Source organism: Hylobates moloch, unplaced genomic scaffold, assembly GCF_009828535.3.
Source record: "Hylobates moloch isolate HMO894 unplaced genomic scaffold, HMol_V3 SCAFFOLD_13, whole genome shotgun sequence".
In the NCBI taxonomy this organism is placed as follows: Eukaryota; Metazoa; Chordata; class Mammalia; order Primates; family Hylobatidae; genus Hylobates; species Hylobates moloch.
The window spans coordinates 64,015,634-64,039,006 of NW_026652288.1; the positions used below are offsets into that span (position 1 = coordinate 64,015,634).

A 23,373-nucleotide genomic window follows, 5' to 3' on the forward strand; every position below is an offset into this window, starting at 1 on the left:
GGGGAGGGTATTAGGGAAGACATTCTTGCACAAGAATTACTTGGATCATATCACTAGGTTAAGTAGAAAAATGAAAATGGGTCCTGAATAAGGATGTAATACGATCCAAATTGTTACTTACATGCTTTGAATGCCTTAAAAATAATGTATAGGGCATTTGTTTGGCAGTGTGCTTTTATTTATTTCCTTACTTATTGCTGTTTCTTTTGCAGAATGCCCTGGCTAAAGCTACTGTGAAAGAACTTGCCTCACTGCATGGCACCAAGTACACATATGGCCCAGGAGCTACAACAATCTGTGAGTCTTGGCTTCAGAACTGTGCAAAGAACCATGTGCCTAAAAAGCCAATAAATGGTTCCTGGGGCCTTTCTTTTCTGATAGTTTAAAGCATGTGGCTTTTGCCTCACAGCGAATTTTTCTAAAATATGTAATCAGTTTTCTGTTCAAAAAAAAAAAAGGAGGGAAAGCCTGGACAACATAGCAACCTTTTCTCTAAAAAAAAAAAAAAAAAAAAAAAAAAAAAAAAAACACTAAAGAATTAGCTGGTCATGCACACCTGTAATCCCAGCTACTCAGGAGGCTAAAGCGGGAGAGTCACTTGAGCCCAGGAGTTCAAGGTTACAGTGAGTTATAATTGTACCATTGCACTCCAGCCTGGGTGACAGAGCAGGACCCTATCTCAAAATAAAAAGGAAAGAGGAGAAAAATATCCTTTTCAACCCACAGAGACATTTGCTCTCTGTAAGCATCTACTGAGCACTTACTATGTGCCAGGGCCTTACTAGGCACAAAGACAACAAGAAAGTAAGAATAGAGAGAAGAAAAGATGAAAAGAGAAAAGGAAGGAGGGAGATCAGGGCAGTCTTTAAAGAACTAGCAGTAGGGAAGCAGCAAAAATAAGCAGTCTTTTGTGATACAGGGGCTAAGTGCTGTGACGTTAGGATGCACAAGGAAAGAACACACCCAAAGACCAACCAACCCCACAGTATCAGAATTAACTTCCCAAGATGATGACACGACAGTTTTATCTGAAAGGATTGTTGCTGGAGGAAAATATAAGGCAGAGTGTTTTCGGCCGGGCGCAGTGGCTCATGTCTATAATCCCAGGACTTTGGAAGGCCGAGGCGAGCAGATCCCGAGGTCAGGAGTTCGAGACCAGCCTGCCCAACATGGCGAAACCCCATCTCTACTAAAAATACAAAAAATTAGCCAGGCGTGGTGACAGGCACCTGTAATCCCAGCTGCTCAGGAGGCTGAGGCAGGAGAATCGTTTGAACCTGGAAGGCGGAGGTTGCAGTGAGCTGAGATCCTGCCACTGCACGCTAGCCTGGGCGACGAGAGCAAAACTCCATCTCAAAAAAAAAAAAAAAAGTGTTTTTTTGGCTAAACAGATGACAAGTACCAGGGCTACCTGAGGCACAAGTCACCTTCAAGAGGTAGACACCAGTCCCTCTAATTAGCCACTCAGTGTATGCAAGCAAGTGGCTAGAGTGGTAGGGGCTAGACCCCAGAGCTGTGGGTGCTGCAGCTTAAGATTTATCTGGAAGGCACATTCCACAGGCCTCATTTTCAATTTCTAAGTACATCTTCCTTTGCCTTCAAATGATTTCTTTCTGCCTGAGGTTGGAAAGAAATTGAAACACACACATGATAAAAGACCCGGTCTCATCATCAAGTGGCCTCCAGTGCAGTTGGAGAGGCTCCAGTCCTGAGTTGTTGGGATTTATTTTAAACCTTTATGCAGAATACAGTTTGTTTTATTTTTATTATTTTTTAAAAACTGCTCTAAATCATATGCGGGCATACTGTTTTCTTAAGGGGTTTCTAACAGAGATAGCCCACCTATTTATATATTGTGAACTTGGTGCATGTTTTATTCAGTTCAACTAGGTTTCTTTTTCCATTACACTGTAAGACCTTGGAGGGCAGAGCCAACATCTCTCCTTTGTTCTGGCATCTTCAGAGTTGAGCCCATAGCCTGCTGTTCAGTGGGGGCTATACAATTGTTGATTGAAAAAACAGATGAGTGAATAAATGAACAAATGAATTAATTAATACATATTCTATGTGTTAGTGACAACATGATTGTTATTGAATAAATTAATAACAAATACCTTATCTGCACCAGGCCCTGTGCTAGATAAACACTAAAAATACGAAAATAAAGGCATAGCCCTGCCCTCAGCTTCTTCCATCTTATCATTTGGCACAGTTTCAGCCGGGTTTAGAGTCCTCTCCTCTTGCCAATCATCATACGGCTTTCCTTATTTTCCTGAGAGATACACATCCTTTCACATATAAAGTGTAGTTTACCATAGCGTACAAGCACACTGGGAATTTTGCATTACAGATTACATACTTTCTGAAGTATTCAACACAACATTTCTACAAAGTGAAGTGGTGATATGTTTAATAAGATTGGAGTAATTTTTTAAAACGGCCCCCATAACATATATGATCCAGTTTACTAAAAATTGGCGTACTCAAAATATTTTGCACAGTGAAACATTTGTAATGATAAAAAGAAGCTGGCAATTTTTTAAAGCTTCTTCCTAGATTTAAAGTTTTTTTCCACTGCTGTTTGCATATTTCAGATCCCGCTGCTGGGGGCTCTGACGACTGGGCTTATGACCAAGGAATCAGATATTCCTTCACCTTTGAACTCCGAGATACAGGCAGATATGGCTTTCTCCTTCCAGAATCCCAGATCCAGGCTACCTGCGAGGAGACCTTGCTGGCAATCAAGTATGTTGCCAGCTACGTCCTGGAACACCTATACTAGTTGAGAAAGCTGATGGCCTTGTTTCAAAATTCTCATTTTTCATTTCTTTTCTTCCTTGAATTCTTATTTTGGTTTTCCTGGATGTTTTACAGATCTCAATCTTTCTTTTAAGCCTCTGCGTCTATTAAACTAGGAAATCTTTTCATATTGATCATAATAAAAGTGAATCATTACCATTGGAAAGCCTGACATATGGTCTACTTCTTTGGGGAAAAACTGATGTGAATAAATGACTAAGCAAGCCATGCACAGTGAGGATCCGGTCAGCTGTATAGGAGTTAACATCCTGGGGTGCTGGCCGAGACCATCAGGGTGCAGATGCACTGATTACAGTGGGAGGCTTATGAGCTAAGAAGAAATGTAAAGGGAAATTTAGGACTATTAAACCTGGCGTACATGAAAAGACGCCATCTTTCTTGGTCTAGCTTTCGTCTCAGCTCATTGGAGTTATTTTATCAGCTGTCTACTACATGCCATGCACTTTGCTAAGCAATTGAAGATGGACCAATGAAAAAGAAAGATAACATTTCTGACCTTAATGGGCGTGTAGGCCCTTTGGAAAGACAGACATTACACAAATAATTAACTCATTAATTAACAATTTATTAATTAGTAATCTAATTTACATTAATCAAATAAGTGCTGGATGAACTACACAAAAAGAACATACAAAGTCTACCTGCTTGATGTAGGGGAGAAGCTTCCCTCAGAAAGTGCTGTAACCTGAGAAATAAGTCACAGTTAGCTAGACAAAGGGAGCACCCCTTCCAGGCCTGTGGCTATCCCAAAAGTGCAAGAAGAAAGCCAGTGAGGGTGAAATTTAGAGAGCTGAGGAAAGAGGAGCATGTGTACAGGCTGGGGAGGAGGGGAGGGTGGAAGGAACCATGTCAGGCAGAGCTTAGAGGTCACGTTAAGGACTGGGGACACCGGTCTAAGAACAATGAAAATCCATTGAAGATATTAAGTCATCAATGACATGGTCACAGTGTTTTTGGAACACCAACTAGGCTAGGGTGTGGAAAGTAGATCAGAAGTGAGACAAGAGGATGCCAGGGACACTGACTGGACCACTTGGACCAATGAAAGTGGCAAAAATCACTCCAGGACTTGTTTTCCAGGATTGGAATTGAACATGCTAATGTTGGGAAGTATTGTGCCAAGTTCAAATTTTAAAATAGAATGAGATGTATTAAAGTTACAATTTAGGGGCATGTCTTACTTAAAAATAATAGACTATTAACTCATTACTTTCTATATAGACTTTCTGTAGTCTACTTTCATAGACTATTAACTCATTACTTTCTATATGGCTTCAAGAAAAATGAGCCTCCATATTGGGCTTGATATGTTAAAATATCTATAACAGTGTTCTATTCGTAAACAGAATCCATTGAAGTAGCAACGGTTTGTGAAAGTTGTCAAGCCAAAGAATAATTAATTGCATTAACTGTCCACTAGATGGTAGCAGTGCAGCTGCTACAATGTGTTACACAATCATCTTCAAATTCATTTAGTGATACATCATTTAAATAGACCCATACATGAAAAAAAAATCCCATTAATTTGTCACCAACATTGGTGGTAATCTAAAAATAGATATAATTTACCTAAATATTCTTCCTCTTAAAGTTATATCCACTTTGTATATTGGAGGGCTAACATAGCCCTAGTTACCTGAGTGAGGTAATCTTGCTGGAGGCGTATCATTAAATTCATGTTCCACAGGATACTCCCTTGTGCTATTTCTGACAAGTAACACCAAGCCCTGACTAAGGGATGCTGTGGCCGAAAGTATGGAAATCTTGGCAAACCACAAAGAACTCTCCTAATTCCCTAAATTGAATGCTTTAAAATAGAAATTAGAAATATATGTGGGTTGCTTTTTTAAAATTCTAAGGAATTTTTAAGGGTAAGAACAAAGAATAGGAAAGCAAATATACAAATATTCTTATTTGAAATCCCATGTATCTGAGATGTCCTGCACCTGAGAAATTTTTACTCTGACCACTGTCTACTGAAAGTTAACAGGAAGCTGGCTAGAATTTCCACTTGCCTGGGCAAAACCAAGAAAAACAGAAAGAGAAATCTGCCCTAGTCCTCACTGTAGTAGTATCTGACCAGCTAATCAGAGACTGTTGTGAGTGCACCCAGCCTTGCCCACCTGAGAGCCCCAGGTTGTGGGGATACCTCTTCTTCTCCCTCCTTTATCCCACTCCCACCCTGAGATCCCAGAGCAGGCTCTGAGCCTTTCCTTCAGCTCCAAGCTCTCAGCTCCCAAAGCAACAGTGAACCAACAGCACAAGAGTAGCCCCTGAATCTTTCTTTCTCAAATGGTGTGGGTAGAAAACAGCAAGACTGATTTTCTCATCTGGATTATGGAATTCCTACATACCTAGAATCATATGCCATTTGTTCATCTTATTCTGCAAGCTGACCTATATGAATTGGTCAAAAAGAGAATTTCTAGAAGAAAAAGAAGGCAGACCATAGCAAGTTAACATGTTAATCTGGGGGCAAAAAAGGGCTCTGCTGAGTGATAATGATTAAAAATATATAGAGAAAAGCATAGCTAAACTATATGGTGATATTTTAAATCATGGCTAGACATACACTACTACAAATACCCTAGAAAGTGCAGAGCTCAAGAAAGATGGAAAATTATGGCTGCATGAAGTATTCACCTCTAAGCTACTTTTTAAAGAGGTTGATTTAATCTGCGAAACATCACAGTCTTACATAGTCAATCCTAAAATGATACGGTGTTTGACAATTATTCATCCTACCCACACATATGCCAAGACCTTTTATAAATCTTGATGCAGTAATATAAGGCAGCACCGATCTATGCTTGCCAAGAAATAACACTTGTTCTAAGAAAAAGCTCTAGAACCTTATTGAAATCCATCTATTGTATTTTTCTTCAGAGGCTAAATAGATTGGAGAGGCAGTGGAGTCTCAAACGCACCACATGTTTATATCATATTCCAGAAAGAAGAAATTGCCAATATGTAATCTATTAAGAAGCCAAAGATGTACTTTTATTTATTAATGAAGTCTTATCCTGAGAAATACCAAGGTCCTCAAAGCACTCACCTAGATTCCCCAAATAAAAGTGTTCTTCCTACTTGACCTGAAAAACTGACACAGAAGCTTTCTCTACAGAATTTTAAAACCAGTCACAGAGGAAACGGCTTCAAGAAAATATAACAGAATTCTAAAATTAAGAGGATTTCTATCTTTCCTCTTTCAACTTTCCTATATTTTCCAGAATCGTTTCCAATGGGCGTTTATAATTTTTAGAATCAGAAAATAACTCTAAAAAGCAAAGCTATAACATTAAAAAAAATTCTTGAAGTAGTCCACATTAAAACAGAGAGTTATTTTATCCCTAAAGGTCATGGCCACCACTTTAATCTACCACATGATCTATTTTGATACCAGTTCTGCAGGCTGGCAGTGGCCAACTGTAAGTCTCTGTTAACAGCACATGAACGTTTTATCAACTGTCTAGAGAGCATGGATATGTTTTTTAGCACCTACCATGACGTCCCTAACATATGCTGTCTCACTAAGCCTCACAGCCACTTGTTATAGTCACATTAGCATTCCCATTTTACAAATGAGGAAACCAAGGCCCAGAATAACTAGGCAGCCGGCTCAAGGTGATGTAGCTAGTGTGTGGGAGCCACATGGAAGTGATGTCTGTCTAAACCCAAAGTCAAGGTCGTTCTTTTTCACTGTTCCCTGGTCAAAGGTATCTTTAGTCAAAAGCAATGGAGCAAGCATTTGCTTTGGGAGTTCTCAGTGCTGATGAGCTTGCCCGGTGTGAAGAACATGAAGGCATTTGCAAAACCCTCCTCTTCCTTACTTGCAAGGCTGGAGCCGGAAAATTCATTTGGGGAAATAAAAAAAAGTCTTCAGTTCTACCACACACCCATCAAATAGAGAAGAATGGAATTACTGCTGCTGTACATACAACAGGGGCGTGTCTCCAACCACACTATTTTGATAATACATAAGCATGACTCTGAGAAGTTTTATATACAGTCAACTGTACGTTTGTCAATGTGAAGAGGTGGTTTTCAAAAAGGAAATTCTAATAACTTATCTGATTAGATAAATTCACTTACTCTTTTAGGTTACCTATGATTCTAGGTAAAGGTGTTATTCTCCTATAATTAACCAAGTTGTGTTCAAGACTAAAGATCATTCCAGAGATGGTTTTAAATAGTCTATAGGTGGCTTTCATTAATTCAACTTTCAAAAGGCATTATTTGGCAATTACAGCATCCAGGCTCTGAAGACAATGTCCAATTAATAAACATTATAGCATTGATATTTTCTTGCTGTCAAGGAGTCCTCAAGCTGCCTTAGAAATAGGGGTCACCTCTGAGGACAGAGAGAAGAGAAGGGCAAAGAGGGCAGTGCTTTAGGTCTTTAGTGTTTATTTATTTACCAAGAGAAGTACAGGACAAATATAACAAAAATGTTATCATTGTAAAATCTAAAAGGTGAACACTTCAATGCTTGCCATAGTACTTACGGCATTTTTAGTACATTTATATTTTGTAATTTAAATGTTTTTTTGTTTTGTTTTGTTTTGTTTTGGCCTCTCAAGTTGCTGGGATTAAGGCGCCTGCCACCACACCTGGCTAATTTTTGTATTTTTTAGTAGAGACAGGGTTTCACCATGTTGGCCAGGCTGCTTTCAAACTCCTGATCTCAGATGATCCGCCCACCGTGGCCTTCCAAAGTGCTGAGATTACAGGTGTGAGCCACTGCGCCCAGTCAATTTCAATGTTTTTAATTTCACAACTTACATTCTAGCTTCAAAAATATATTTTACATTATTACGAATCACTCACCAAGATTTTATGGCCAGATACCCAAATTCATCTCAGTCTCCAAGTGCAAATTTTAAAACTGATTTCTTCCATCATTCAATTCAAGCAGAATGGTAGAGTAGTATTTTAGAACAGACAGAACTAGTAAATCCCAGCTCTGTGAACATACTTTCTCTGTTACCTTGGCCAAGTTATTTGCTAAAGGCATTTGCTTCCCATCCTGTGTCTGTAAAATGGGTATTTCCTATTGTAAAAGGTAGATAAGTAGCAAGGGCTTGGTGGGTTAGTGTTTTTCCCTCTCCAGCTGGAAAAAAAAAAAAAAAAAAAAAAAAAAAACCTGGTGTGGGGGAAGAAGGGGAACAGTTTGTGCAACAGAACTCTAAGAGGAAATCAGCTGCTCATCAAGATAAGGGCTGAGGCATAAAACTGCCAGAGGGTCTCAAGGCAGGCAAAGAAGAACCATGAGGCTCATCCTGCCCGTGGGTTTGATTGCTACCACTCTTGCAATTGCTCCTGTCCGCTTTGACAGGTAAATCTTACTTCCTGTGTTCCAGTCTCTGTGTGGGAAGAGAATTAAAGGTTGTTTCCTTACAGCTCACTTTTTTTTTCATTTGCTTCCGTAAAGGGAGAAAGTGTTCCGCGTGAAGCCCCAGGATGAAAAACAAGCAGACATCATAAAGGACTTGGCCAAAACCAATGAGGTAAGCATTTAGAGGGATATTTTATCTTTTCTTACTGTTCTGTAAAAGATTCTTCTTATTATTTTACTGTTAATGCCCACAGGACTACAAAAGACTATGGAACATAGGGGAAAGCAGGAGCTATCTGGATAATTTAGCCAATGGCCAATACTTCACCTGTTCTGGTTTTGGTCTTGGTTTCCAAGACTACCACTTCTGTTTTTCCTCCCAAAAGTTTTGCAAACACCAGCTTTTTCAAGGTAAAACTGTGAAATCAGGAGCTGTTCTTGGCCTCCTTATCAGGCGTCTTTCTCTTGCCTACTGGTGCCATTTCCTCTCCATTCTCCACACTCCGACCCTCATCTCCTCTGGTGCCATAATTTCTCTTAGAGTACTAACTGAAAACGTTGAGGCACTGGCTAATATCAAGATGTGACCCTTTCCAAGAGCAGGTACATTTTCAAATAAGACTTTTAAAGTTAGATCAATCCTTTAAAATCCAACAGTCTAATATAATTTTATCATGTATTCAGCTGCTCCTATTTATGTTGCACCAGCCACCTTATATATGTCATTTCAAATTCTCCAACAGATTCTCAATGTCAGGGTTATAATGTAACTCATTTGAAACAGAAGAGCTAAAGTGCAAAGACAATAAATGAAATGACCAAGATTACACATCAGATTTAAACCCAGAACTGGGTCTGGGATTTATTCCACTCGAACACACTGTTATCTCCACATCAAATCAATCAAAGGTCCTGCCTATTCTAACTCCCAAACGTTTCTCAAATCCACACATTGCCCTCCATTCCACTGCCACTGCCAAGTTCATGTTCACTCTACCTCTTGCAAGGAGAATTTCCGTAGTCCCTTAACTAGCAATCAGGGTTCTAGTTTTCACTCCCACAAAGCCAACTCTGCATTCCAACCTGATTGCTCACTCTGAAACTTGACAATTGCATTCCTCCAATTGAGGGTCATTACTAAAAAGCAGCCTAGTATGGAAAAAGCATTTTCTTCAAAGTCAAATGCTTGCATTCAAATCCAAGCTCTACGCTAGCTCTGTAGCCTTAGGCAAGTTACTCAACATCTCTGGGTCTCAATTTCTTCTGCTATAAAATGGAGATAATAGTCATAGCTACCTCCTAGGGTTGCTACAAAGACTAAGTAAGCGTTTGATAGCACTTAGAAGCAGGCTTGCCATATTAAGCACCATAGAAGCATTTTTTGTTATTGTTTTTGTTTTAAGAGTGAGAGTCTCACTCTGTCACCCAGGCTGGAGTGCAGTGGCACAATCGCTGCAGCCTCCGACTCCCAGGTTCAAGCGATTCACCTGCCTCAGCCTCTCTATTAGCTGGGATTACAGGTGCCCACCACCATCCCTGGCTAATTTTTGTGTTTTTAGTAAGGATGGCATTTTGCCATGTTGCCCAGCTGGTCTCAAACTCCTGACCTCATGATCCACCCGCCTTGGCCTCTCAAAATGCTGGGATTACAGGCGTGAGCCACCATGCCCGGTCAGAAGCATTTTCTGTTGGTATTGTTATAGCATTCAAAGCCTTTTATGATCTGCCAAACTACCAGCCTCTTCAATATCCTGCTCCTCCACCTTCTTCCACACACTTCAAGCCCCATAAACACCAAAATCCCACCCACATTGACCCTGTACATCTTTTCTCATGAGAATGTGTTTCTCTACGTTTTGAGCTGGGTAAGTCCTACTTATTTCTCAAGATCCAACTCAGGCAGTGTCTGCTGCAGGACGTCTCTTCTGTTCATCAACTCTCATGACTCAGTTTTGGCTGCTCCTTGTGCTCCTGGAACACCCGGTTCCTTCCTCTGGCATTGGTTAACATGTGGGAAACATGCATGTATGACTCTGTGTTCCACACCAAACCTTTCACATCTCATAAGTCCCCTATTAGTCTCTACAACTGTGGCACTCAGCTCTTTGCCTCGTGCTTAATAAATGAAAGTTCACTAAGCTCTAAGCTCCTGCTGCACATTACCCTGCTAGAACACAGAAATGTCTATTGTGATGAGATGGCTCTACCTAACTTGCCTTTGCATCACACTACATCTCTCATATGTCCAACTCATGATGTAGCTTTTTGATCAAAATAAACAAACATTGGTTGGTTCATAGCAGCCTCATATTGTCACTTGATTGACCTCGAGGTAGAGGGGGACTCAACCAAGAAACAGCCAGGCAGACCTGAACACATGCACAAGCAGGAGTGGAAATTGAGCTTTTCCTTCACATTTCCCAGTCTGGGGACTTGTACTTCATTTAGTTTAACAATTGAGTATGATTTTGAAGAAGCACAAGAACTGGAATCTTTTCAATGTTTGCTTTTTTTGTTTGTTTGTTTTTTGTTTTTTTGAGACAGAGTTTTGCTCTTGCTGCCCAGGCTGGAGTGCAATGGCGAGATCTTGGCTCACCACAACCTCCACCTCCCAGGTTCAAGCAATTCTCCTGCCTCAGCCTCCTGAGTAGCTGAGATTACAGGCATGGGCCACCACGCCTGGCTAATTCTGCATTTTTAATAGAAATGGGGTTTCTCCATGTTGGTCAGGCTGGTCTCGAACTCCCGACCTCAGGTGATCTGCACCTCAGCCTCCCAAAGTGCTGGATTACAGTTGTGAGCCACAACACCCAGCCTCGAAGTTATTTTGATCTGAATACTATACTTCTGAGCTCATATACCAAATTTTTGAAATTGTCAGCTAGAGGAAGAGAAAGGAAAAAAAAAATCTGCACCTGTTAACTGTCTTCTTGCCCCAGACCTCAGACCTATTTCACAATCTTCACAACACTTCCCAGTGGACCCTCATTTGCCCCATTATTTTAGGAGAGAGGAGTAAAATTTAGAGTCCTAGTAACTTGCCCAAGGACATATTGCTAGAAAAATCACATTTCTGGGGGACTATACCAACTGTTGGATACAATATCTTGTATCAGGATTTCCAGAGTTTATAGGGACATCAGGTTTTGAGGACTAACTAACCAGATATTTAACTTAAATTTCCAATTAGAGCCAGATTCTCTGGCTAGATGAATTGTGATCCCATTCAACCCCAAAATTGTGAAAGAAAAAAATTAACCAAAAGAGCTGCCCGTCCTTTTTAACTTGATAGACCTGAAGTCCTAAAAAAAAAAAAAAAAAAAAAAAAGTGATCAGGTACTAGGAAGGTTTCTTTCCTCCTCCCTAATATTCAACAGTTCTTAAATATATTTGTAAAAATCCCATAAACTTATTAAAAGAAGGGTCTGTATCTTAGTTATGCTGAGCCCCAAATTCCTTTCATAGTGTATGAGACATGATCATTTCTTAATCAATATGTGTTGGGTAAGCAAATAAACTCTGGCTAACACTGAGCTTATCTCTGCAGCTTGACTTCTGGTATCCAGGTGCCACCCACCATGTAGCTGCTAATATGACGGTGGATTTCCGAGTTAGTGAGAAGGAATCCCAAGCCATCCAGTCTGCCTTGGATCAAAATAAAATGCACTATGAGTAAGTCCTTGGCAAATATTGAAATTTGTTGGATATTCAAAGTTTTGGGAGCCTTGAAGTAGAGGAAAGTATTACAATGGAACTATTTTTAATTGGGCCCCCCAAAACGAAAGATCTTTCTGTAAGATACAGATCACAGTTACTTCCAAACACATTATCGAAGCCTGTTTACAGAGGTGATAGAATAAAAACTTGGCAGTTCAACATCTACCTTACATTTGCTCTTAGATATAAGAATAACAATTACCTATATCTACCATCTCCAAAACCAGCCCCTCATAAGCACAGAGCCCACATGAGCAGGCATGAATGGTTTAGCCACACATCATCACTACTGACAGGTAATTGGCCCAGAGCTCATGAGCTACTGGCGCTGGCCTTCTTTTACGTATTTGAATTTTCCTGATACACAAAAGGAGACCAAAAAAAAAGTCATTGGTATGTCAGAAATACAGCAATTGGTATGTCAGAAGTACAGCAATTAAAAATATACAATAAATAATTCTTTATGAAAAAAATTATTCCTCAGAGAAAGCACAAGCAGAGCAGTAGAATAAGGTTTAAATCAAAGAGAAAAGAATCTCAAATAGCCAAAGATGCAGAAATGAGTCATTCTGGCCCCACAGAGAAATAAGAGAAAATTTGAATATATTGAGCAGCAACCATGGGCCATGTACAGTCTGGGCCCTGGGCAGTGAACAAGAAGGGAGCCCAGCAATGAATATAATAAATCAATGCATAATTTAGAAAATAAAATCTGTCGGCTGGGCACGGTGGTTCATGCCTGTAATCCCGGCACTTTGGGAGGCCAAGGCAGGTGGATCACAAGGTTAGGAGTTAGAGACCAGCCTGGCCAATATGGTGACACCCCATCTCTACTAAAAATACAAAAATTACCAGGCATGGTGGCATGTGCCTGTAGTTGCAGCTACTTGGGAGGCTGAGACAGAAGAATTGCTTGAACCCAGCAGGCAGAGGTTGCAGTGAGCCGAGATCGCGCCACTGCACTCCAGCATGGGGGATAGAGCAAGACTCCATCTCAAAAAATAAAAAAGAAAATGTGTTTTTATACTTTCAAACATTTCATAGTTTGATGTACAGAGGGATCCAATTTTAACTTCCCCAGGCCATGTCATGCCAGGATTCCCCTTTATTGAGACCCTCATTGTCAAAACACTGCTAAACACTAGTTCATTTTTTTTTTTGAACTTGCCATTTTATACCTCCATTACCTGACTTGGTGCTTTAACTCAAAAGGTCTGCTTCTGGCTGAGATGAAGAAAGATCCTATTGATGTCAGTGATGTTATATTGCAGAGCAGGATTTACTACTGCTCACCATTAACTTGATTTTATTTATGATATTGCCACAATATCTCAAATAAATATAAACTCCATTGAAATTTAAAAATCATGTACATAAGACAAGTAAGCAAAAAACATTCATGGCTTTAAAGGTAACATTCTATTATTTGTGATGGTTATTGATGACTTTTTTGGTTTTGTTACTGTTTCAAGAAGGTTGTGGCACAAACGTAAAAGTTAACAAATTGAAAACATATAATTCACGTTGTGCACATGAACCCTAGAACTTAAAGTATAATAAATATATATATATATAAATTAATTGATACCAGATTTTAACCCTTTTAACTTAATATACTGATGTTTTTCTGTGTTTTTATAAATCACATCATTAAAATTAGACACTTCAAAAATATAACTACGAGATTGCAGAAATTTGTATTACATTATCTGCTTACATTAAGGTTCAGATAATGTATTGACTCTTTCATCTAAAAGAAATCAACCCTCTATCTTAAATAACCCCTGGTTACTGTGTCTCTTTTTTTGTTTTGTTTTGTGTTTTTTGAGATGGAATCTCGCCCTGTCACCCAGACTGGAGTGCAGTGGCACAGTCTCGGTTCACTGCAAGCTCCGCCTCCAGGGTTCATGCCATTCTCCTGCTTCAGCCTCCTGAGTAGCTTATACTACAGGCACCTGCCACCATATCCAGCTAATTTTTTGTATTTTTAGTAGAGACGGGGTTTCACCATGTCAGCCAGGATAGTCTCCATCTCCTGACCTCGTGATCCACTCGCCTTGGCCTCCCAAAGTGCTGGGATTACAGGCATGAGCCACCGCACCCAGCCTACTGTGTCTCTTGATTCACTTCATTGCCAAATTTCTAGTATACGTGCCTAAATTATTACACTCTTCACTTTACTTCAGTAATGTAGACCTGGTCTGGATTCCTATGATAAACTAATTCTTACAAAGCATTCAGCCCAAGCTAAAATAAAGTAGTGGTGTGGCCAAATTTTATATAATTTGGCTTGAACAGCAAGGTAAAGAATTAGGTATTATGTTTTCCTTAATAGCCCTATAATGCAGTTACAATGTAGAAAATGTATCTAGAAAAGCTAGTTGCTTGGCATGAGCATGGATAGTGGAGTAAATCACTGTAAGACACCTAGGCGGGCAGCTAGCATCCTTCCAATTTATCAAATAGCTCACATCAGCCTTTTTTCTCCTTTGGTCCTCTAGGCCTCTTCTATCCTGAAATGATTCTGATTCAACTAGATGTCTAAATCCAGATCCTCAAATTAGTGTGTTTTTTCACTTTATCTTATGACAAAGGAGTTTCTTGCTATCTACATCAAGAACCAAAGTGTTAAATTACCTATAAAAATTGGTTTTATCAAATTAAAACACGAATTCTACAAAGTGGCCCAAATCAGCCACAGTTATGAGAAAGCCAAATAATTAATTACCTCCCTCAGAAATATAAATATGTAAAGTGATATGTGCAGACAAGAACTACTTAAAATCTTGTCTCCAAGTACTAATTATATAGATAATTTTATTTGCATATTAATTATATGAATTACTTGGTGTCAGTCAGTAACAGAAAAGAGTTCTAAGAACAGAAACATCTGGTCGGACCCAGGCACCAGGCTGAATTAAACCATATTAAGAGGCTGGTTTGACACAAAGATTTACTTAGACACCCTTCATTAGACCGTGTATATCAACCACTATTTAGTTTAAAGCATCTGTGTGATTTTTCTTTAATTTTTAGAAAATTTAGTAAGCCAGATTTTATTTTAAAATAACATACTTGTTTCCTTTTTTATTTATTTACAAAATCACAAAAGGCCAAAAAGCAAACAACACGGATATACTAACAAACCCAAACAGACTGGCAAACAAATATCAAAAGGGAAGCACGTCCATTGGACTGAGCCTCTGGGGAAGACACTGTACTTGGATTCAGCAGTTAAAAATCCTAGTGTTTTTAACATCGTTCACATTTTAGACAGTCAGTTTTTAACATTGTCTTTTCTTTGATCAAAGGTTAAAAGTAGAAAATAAAGTTGTTAATGAAAGGTAACTCAGAAAACAACTATTAATATAATAAGAAAACTCAAATGGTACAATTAAGTAAAATCTTACTAGGATCCATATAAGATTATGTGAGAAATGCAAAAGAGATCTATGCCAAACTGACACAGTGGTAACACCTTATATTAATGTCTAACTGCCTAATAATAATGTTCAGTCAGATACAAATTCATGTTCCAGGGATATACACAGTCCTATCAAGTGTTTCAATCAAATCATTCTAATGTGTCATTCCATTCATTTCTTCTGCTTCACATTATACATATTACTTACCTAAGAGTATAGCATGCATGTTATACTACAACATGCTACATGCTACAAATGTTGAAGTTACAATTGGTCATGTGACAAACAGACATGTGGAAGGTAGGAAAGTGGGTTCTGAAGCAACGCTGTCTGGGTCCAGTCCCATTGAAGCCATGCATTAGGTATTTAACATTGGCAATTTATTTAACTTTGCTTTACCTCACACCTCATCTATAAAATGGGAATAATAATGGAACTTATTTCATAGGGGTTTCATGAAGATTGACTGGGATCATAAAGTTGCTGTCTGCCTGGTCCTTTACTTCTATGAATACACACACACACACACACATACACTGAAACAGGGAATAACTAGAGGCTATCACCAGATGTTCCATTTTCCTCCCAGTGAATAAATGAGTAGTATTCCTCAAACTATGAGAAGTCCATGTCGGTAAGTGTTGAATCTGATGTGTGGTAACCAAATTAGGGAGTTACCAGGGGGATACTGAATCTTAGGGAAACCTGAAACCATGCTTTTTGAATAGCACCGTATCCTGATGTAATGTGGGCATCAGGAGAATCCAGTCCCATTTATAAGTCACCCTGACAGTGACTCTGCCTTCCTGAAACATCTTTCCCCAGTGCATGCGCGCACGCGCGCACACGCACACACACACACACACACACACACACCCCAGAGCCTACAATAGTCACATACCTTGGCCCATAGTTCTCCAGTCCTTTGTTGCTTTTTAAAAGCAGCAAAGGATGGGAGCCTTGAAACTGTCAAAGTAGAATTTATCTCATCTCTTCTCTGAACCACTTACTTGCTGCCTAATCCTGGGACATAGACTTCCATGAGAGTTGGTTGATTGGGCCAACTGTGCACCAACCTCCGAAGACTAAGGAGAGTACAGGTCCGACGGCAATACCCAAGGATTTCACTCTCATGATGAAGGCACTATTGTACGATGGCTTACAGCTATGGTGCTGATGTCAGACCCTCCAGGTTCAAATTCCAACTTCTGTATTTTAATAGTTGTGTCCATTTTGGAAATTGGCCAAACCTTCATAAAAAGAAGGGCTGATAATGGTACCCAGTTAATCATGTTGAGTGATAAAATGTAAATACAGTGCTGAGAAAAGTGTCTGGCACATAAGAAAGGTTCAGTAAACACAAAACATTTGTATTATTCAATACCCAGTGATAATTATTTATCCTTTCACCGATATTTAGGAATTTTCTTAAACAAATTAAGCAAATTTTGGAGCAAAAAATAATATTTGAGAAAAAGTAATTTGGTTTCATTTGTTTATGCCTGGCTGCTGGTTAGTAGAAGGGTTTGTGAAAATAACATCTGGCCCCAGTTCTTAATTTCCAGCCTTAGGCTTAATTTCTAGTCCCTATCAGCAACAATCTGGCACCATTCTGATGCTCTCATGCAGCTGCATCATTTGTGGAAAGATTGTACTTCCACTCACACTGTTTTTTTGCTTTGTTTTGTTTGGTTTTGTTTTGCTGCTGTTATAAGAGCTAAATTGATATGTGTAAGTCTAAAAATATTCTTAGATATAAGCTTCCTGTGACTAATTAATACTGCCTTATGTTACAAATCAACCTCTGGGACCATAGAATTTCTCTTCTGCCTGGTTCCTCCACTTCTATTAATGCAGGTGGAGCAAAAGCCACGTGCCCTCTTTAGAGCTTAAAGCAATTAATATGTCTGTAATGACCACCCAAAATATAATTTCAAACCTTCCCAGACTTTGTGTGAGTTTCAGTGCAACATGCTCCACCTGATTCCAAAATTGCTGTCAAAAGTTTATTTTCTCAGAAATCCTAGATTCATCATAAGTCAAAAGCAAAGCATACAGTGGGTTAGATATGATGTACATAATGATGTGCTTGTCAGTGCTGCTAATAGGAATCAATATTCATTAGCAGTACTTGGTGCCATGTGCTAAATAAACTCTAATTAGGGGAATACAGCGTTTGCGTTCCACATCAGAACTCAGATCAGTCAGTCAATCAGCAAGGAGAAACCAACAAGTAGAGTGGAGCTCAGCAGTGTCAGTGTCATAGCTCATTATTATAAGAAATTGAAGAAATCAAAGAGTCAAACATCTACATACCATCAAAGCCTGCTTTGAAAACGTGTTATGATTGTAAAATAATTGTCAATTTTGTGACCCAACTTCACTATTATTCTGAAGTTCAATGGGAGCCTGAGGCCACCAAGCACTTAGGTTTTACTCCATTTCATCCTCACCACATGCCTGGTCACCACAATTATAAAAGTTGGAAAACTGAGGTTCAGAGGGTAACTAAGCCACCCAAGATCACATTTCGTATTATGTAGCCGAACTGGGGTTGGAACCCAAGAAGGTCTGAACACAGGTCACTCACTGCTTCCTTATTTGATAAGATTTATGGTGATGGAAAGAGCACATGATATTGTCCTAAAGACTAGAGTGAATGTTAAAAAATAGACTTCTTCCTGCATCCAGGACTCAATGCTAACAGCAGAAAAAAAATACATGTGCATTTCATTACCAAAAGGTGAGTAATTCCTTTATTTATATAGAGTTAATGAGAAATGAGATAAGCCAAATAAGAAAATTGTTCAGATAAGTACAACTTCAAGAAATCCTTTCTTTTTAACATTTTTATTGAAACATTTCCATTATAAATGATAATTTTCTGCCCTACAAAATAGAGTATATTGAATATGGTTTACCTTTGGGTAAAGAATTGTCATTATCAATGTGCATTTTCATACTGTGCTATGAGACCACTGACCCATGTTTTCGAAGCCCTTCTGTCTAGGGAGTTTTTTTACTTTTCTCTTTCTTTTTGCTGTCAGCTATCACCTACTGATAAGAGCGTGTTCTCTGCTTGCTTTCAGCAAGTCATTTTCCCTAGATCCAATGCATTCCTTCTAGGTTAAACAAGATTTTTAGAACAGTATCTAAAATAAGACAAACAAGATTTTTTGTGAGGGTATTTGTAAATCTCCTACAGCTGTAAAATAATATTTAACAAATTAAGGAATCTAATAATAGGTTTTAATGCAACCATACATCAATGGACAATGATTTGATCATATAAATTGATACTGCCATATTAATCTCAAAGTGGCATTCAACATCATTCTTAACGGTGAAAGATAAGTTTTCCTGTAAAAAGCAGAAAAAAAAGAATGCCGTCTATGGCTACTATTATTTATCATAGTTCAGAGAGTTTTCCAATGCAAAACAGCAAGGAAAAAAAGAAATAGTTATTAAGAAAATTAGAAAGTATAGATATTGGCAGAAGAAATAACACAGAAAATACCCTAAAAACATAACTAAAATTCCTAAAAGTAAAGAGGGTTTTTTAATCTAATAAAATAGCTAAGTGCAATCAAAGTAAATTTTTTTAATATATGAACACTGTAATAACCAATTCAAAAATGTAGTGAGAAAAAAAGTCACAAAACTGGTAAAAAATATATATATATAAATAGGCAATCAAAATACTTAACATTTTACTGAAGAATCAAAAAGATACAATTATATTATGATCCATTATTAATAAGAAAATTCTTATATTTATTTATAATTTAACGTCTATCAAAAAATCCCATTTTTTCTGATGATTCTAATTCCTAAAATGATTCTGATAAGACTTTTTTTTTTTTTTTGAGACAGAGTGTCCTCTGTCACCCAGGCTGGAGTGCAGTGGCACAATGTCAGCTCACTGCAACCTCCACCTCCTGGGTTCAAGCAATTCTTATGCCTCAGCCACCCGAGTAGCTGAGACTACAGGTGCCCACTACCACGCCTGGCTAACTTTTGTATTTTTAGTAGAGACAGGGTTTCACCGTGTTGCCCAGGCTGGTCTCAAACTTCTGGCCTCATGTGATCCAACTGCCTCAGCTTCCCAAAGTGCTGGGATTACAGGTGTGAACCACCATGCCCAGCCAAGACATTTATTTAAAATAGGTGAAATTACTCAAAATTTTTGGAAAAAAAGAATAAGATACATTATCCAGTATTAAATTTTACTGTGATTAAATATGATTTGGTTTCTATTAAGCCATTAGAAAAAAGATTAATGAAGCAAATAGAAAATCGCCAGACAAAATAAATAAAATACTTGCATATATGATGAAGATGACATTTTTTAAAAATAAATCTTGAAATGAGGCAGTTTGTATTCAAATTCCCAACTCCATCTCATACAAACTGTGAGTATTTAAACCTTCTGAGCACTAACTTCCCCAACTGTAAAGTGATAATACTGACAAGGTCAATTAAATAATGTGTATAAAGCTGTACCTGGCCTGTATTACACATATGGATATCTGAATCCAAGTGAAAACGTCAGGTAGACAGTTGGATGTGTAAGCCTAGAGTTCAGAGGAGAATCCATACCTGGAGATTCAAGTATGAGTGACCATCAGGTGACCATTACAGCCATTGGACTCCATAAAATGATGACATGAGATGGCTCAGAAAGAGATGAAAATAGGAAGATGAGGCCGGGAGCAGTGGCTCACACCTGTAATCCCAGCACTTCAGGAGGCTGAGGCGGGCAGATCACCTGAGGTCAGGAGTTCGAGGCCAGCCTGATCAACATGGAGAAACCCTGTCTCTATTCAAAATACAAAATTAGCTGGCGCAGTGGCACATGCCTGTAATCCCAGCTACTCAGGAGGCTAAAGCAGGAGAATCACTTGAACCTGGTAGGTGGAGGTTGTGGTGAGCCAAGATCACGCTATTGCACTCCAGCCTGGGCAACAAGAGTGAAACTCCATCTCAAAAAAAAAAAAAAAAATAGAAAAAGAAAAAGAAAAGAAAGAAAGAAAAAGAAAATAGGAAGATAAGGTGTAAGCCTGTTGACCCTCAACATTAGTCTCCCAGTGATTTTTCCCACCTCTTATTTCACCCCCTTCAAATCATGTTAGCCATTTTCTAGATCCATCACTATAGGCACGTTGTTTCAACACTTTGTACCTCATTTTTCTCATCTGTAAGATAAGCATAATAATCTCATGTGAAGATTAAATGAATTAATAATGTACACATGGAAGTCAGTGCGATGCCTGGCACAAGGTAAGTGCTAAGTACCTGCTTACTATTATAATTATCATTATTATTCAAGTTTCTCCCAGCTCAGAAGGTGTGAAATTACAAGGTATGGTCTGTAGATGTGTGCATGAAAGTATCCCTTGTTGCCTGTGTTAATGTGGATGTAGATGTGTGTGTGTTTTGGAGAAGGATGGGGAGTACGATAGCAGTACAATATGAGCCACATGCATAATTTTAAAATTGCAGTAGCCACATTAAAAAAGTAAAAAGCAACAGGTAAAATTAACTGTAGCAATACATTTTATTTAGCCCGATATATCTGAAATTTTTATTCTACACAATTTAAAACTTATTAGTGAGATAGTTTATATAACTTTTATACTATCTTCAAAATCTGGTGTATATTTTACACATACAGCAATCTACTCTTGGACAAGCCCCACTCCATATGTCCTATATGCACTTGGGGCTAGAGACGATCACACTGGACAGCACAGCTCTAGATAAATGGGGAGATCAGAAGCCAGACACATGACATGTCTAAAGGAGATAGCTAGAGGAGAATAATGAAGAAACAGAGCAAACTTGATTAAAGATACAGGAGAAGGAAGAGAAATTTTCTGCAAATGAAAGATAACTGTGTTTTCCTTTCTCATGATAAAACATGCATTTTATCATTCCCCTGTCAAACAGAATCTTGATTCATGATCTACAAGAAGAGATTGAGAAACAGTTTGATGTTAAAGAAGATATCTCAGGCAGGCACAGCTACGCAAAATACAATAACTGGGAAAAGGTACAGTATAAAATGCCTGTACTTTTTTTAAGTTACCCTTAATATTTATTGTCATTTTGTTTTCTTTTATTCTAATTTCTCAAAATTGATTTTGCTCTTAAGATTGTGGCTTGGACTGAAAAGATGATGGATAAGCATCCTGAAATGATCTCTCGTATTAAAATTGGATCTACTGTTGAAGATAATCCACTATATGTTCTGAAGGTAAAAATAATTCAAGAACCACTAATTCTTATTACTGTTGAAAAACGTGAATTTAAAGGTTACTTTGTAACACAACGGAGCTAATTTTGAGACAATACGTATTATCTCTGAAAGAATATTTAAGCTTATTAATAATTCTTTAATATCCATTAAAGAATAGAAGTGACAGGTGGTTTTGGTGGAACCAAGAAATTGTCTGGATAAACATCTGTCAGAGATTGCACAGTGGACAAACCCAAATGAATACTTCATCCCCCAGCTTTATTACAAGAGTCTGTGATGTCTCTGGTATAAAAAAAACCCTCACCCCTTAAAATGCAGTGAAACCGATGAATGAATGTCATGAAGGGAATTTAAATATCATAGCATCATAGGACTGTAGAACAGTATGTTAGGCATTTCAACCCTGTATTGCTTGAGGGTTCCCTGTAACAGAGTCAACAATTTCCATTCCATTGCTGCTGGATTTTTGCGCATCCAAAGATACTGCTCCCTGAAGCAGCCACTTAACAAGCGAGAAGCCCATCCACATCCCGAACCCCGATTCATTCCTTATTTCCAACTACTCAAAACAAATCTGCACTCTTCAAAATGACAGCCATTCAAGTATCCAGTACTATTTCCCTTCTCCACTCCAACACAAGATCTTCTCCACTCCAGGGTAAATAGCCCTAGTTTACAAAACCAGAAAAACAAAAGGAAATGGCAGAAACAAAAGTGACTTTATAATCAGTTTCTCAGAACACAGGATGTTAGAATAAAATAAAAACAATGGGCTATGAATTTTTTTCAAAATCCTACCAGCTGCCCTGACACTAGAAAAATTTTTTGAAAAATATATATTGTAATAGATTATGAATTACGTATAGACATTTAAAGATATGTCCCATGGTCCCTTCTGAGAACAATATGTGCATACATGGTTCTCATTCAACAATAGACAGGGGAAAGAATTGCTTTGAGAATATGAATAAGTTATTGGTCAACAAGGGATCAATGTGTGAGTTTGTTCAAAACAATATCTCAAGTTTATTTCTAAATAGATTGGGAAAAAGAATGAAAGAAGAAAGGCTATTTTTATGGATTGTGGCATTCACGCACGAGAATGGGTCTCCCCAGCATTCTGCCAGTGGTTTGTCTATCAGGTAAGTGAATCAGAAGACTCTTCCAATTCTCCTTTGACTGCCGAGTCTCCAGCACTTCACTGAGTGGCAACATCCTTTCCAAACACACAATTCCACTTAGCTAGAAGAGCCCACACTTGGTGCTGTCAAGGAAGAAATGCTCTGAATTTTACTCATCATTACAGTTTTTATGAAGCTGACACCTTCCCTTCAAACAATTCTTAAACTCAAGCTAAGAGTTTATGAAACTCAGACTTTTCTTGGGCTATCATATGAAAGTTTTTCTTGTAGTCAAGTATGGAAAATCTGAAACAACCTTCACATAACCTACAAATGTAACTTTTCTTCAATGAGCTCAAAACATAGATATTTAATTTTAATTCCTGTTTAGATAATACGTTGGTCACACATGTACTTGGAATTTTAATATTTAAGTGTCCTTTCTGAGTGAAAAATAACTCACCTTTTTTTTTTTTTTTTTTTGAGACAGAGTCTCACTCTGTCACCTAGGCTGGAATGCAGTGGTGCAATCTTGGCTCACTGCAACCTCCGCCTCCTGGGTTCAAGCGATTCTACTGCCTCAGCCTCCAAAGTAGCTGGAACCACAGGCATGCACCACCATGCCCGGCTAATTTTTATATTTTTAGTAGAAACGGGGTTTTGCCATGTTGGCCAGGCTGTTCTCAAACTCCTGAT

At 38.4% G+C, this 23,373-nt stretch overlaps 2 protein-coding genes across 5 annotated transcripts in view; both read left to right on the plus strand.

Annotated features, from left to right (window-relative positions):
* The window catches only part of CPB1 (carboxypeptidase B1), a 69,267-nt gene extending 66,302 nt beyond the window's left edge, over positions 1-2,965 (plus strand). For 3 of the 4 annotated variants that reach the window (XM_032173798.2, XM_058426971.1, XM_058426970.1), the window contains 2 exons: positions 213-297; positions 2,595-2,949. In XM_032173798.2, the coding sequence (XP_032029689.1) occupies positions 213-297; positions 2,595-2,782 (273 nt within the window). In that variant the 3' untranslated portion in view covers positions 2,783-2,949. Of the gene's footprint in view, positions 1-212; positions 298-2,594 lie in introns of all 4 variants that reach the window. The other variant, XM_058426969.1, reaches the window with a different exon arrangement.
* Positions 2,966-8,075: 5,110 nt separating this feature from the next.
* CPA3 (carboxypeptidase A3) overlaps positions 8,076-23,373 on the plus strand; it is a 32,284-nt gene continuing 16,986 nt past the window's right edge. Inside the window, exons 1-6 of the mRNA XM_032172218.2 lie at positions 8,076-8,155; positions 8,252-8,327; positions 11,703-11,827; positions 21,247-21,349; positions 21,452-21,553; positions 22,597-22,698. Of these exons, the coding sequence (XP_032028109.1) occupies positions 8,088-8,155; positions 8,252-8,327; positions 11,703-11,827; positions 21,247-21,349; positions 21,452-21,553; positions 22,597-22,698 (576 nt within the window). The 5' untranslated portion in view covers positions 8,076-8,087. The remainder of the gene's footprint in view (positions 8,156-8,251; positions 8,328-11,702; positions 11,828-21,246; positions 21,350-21,451; positions 21,554-22,596; positions 22,699-23,373) is intronic.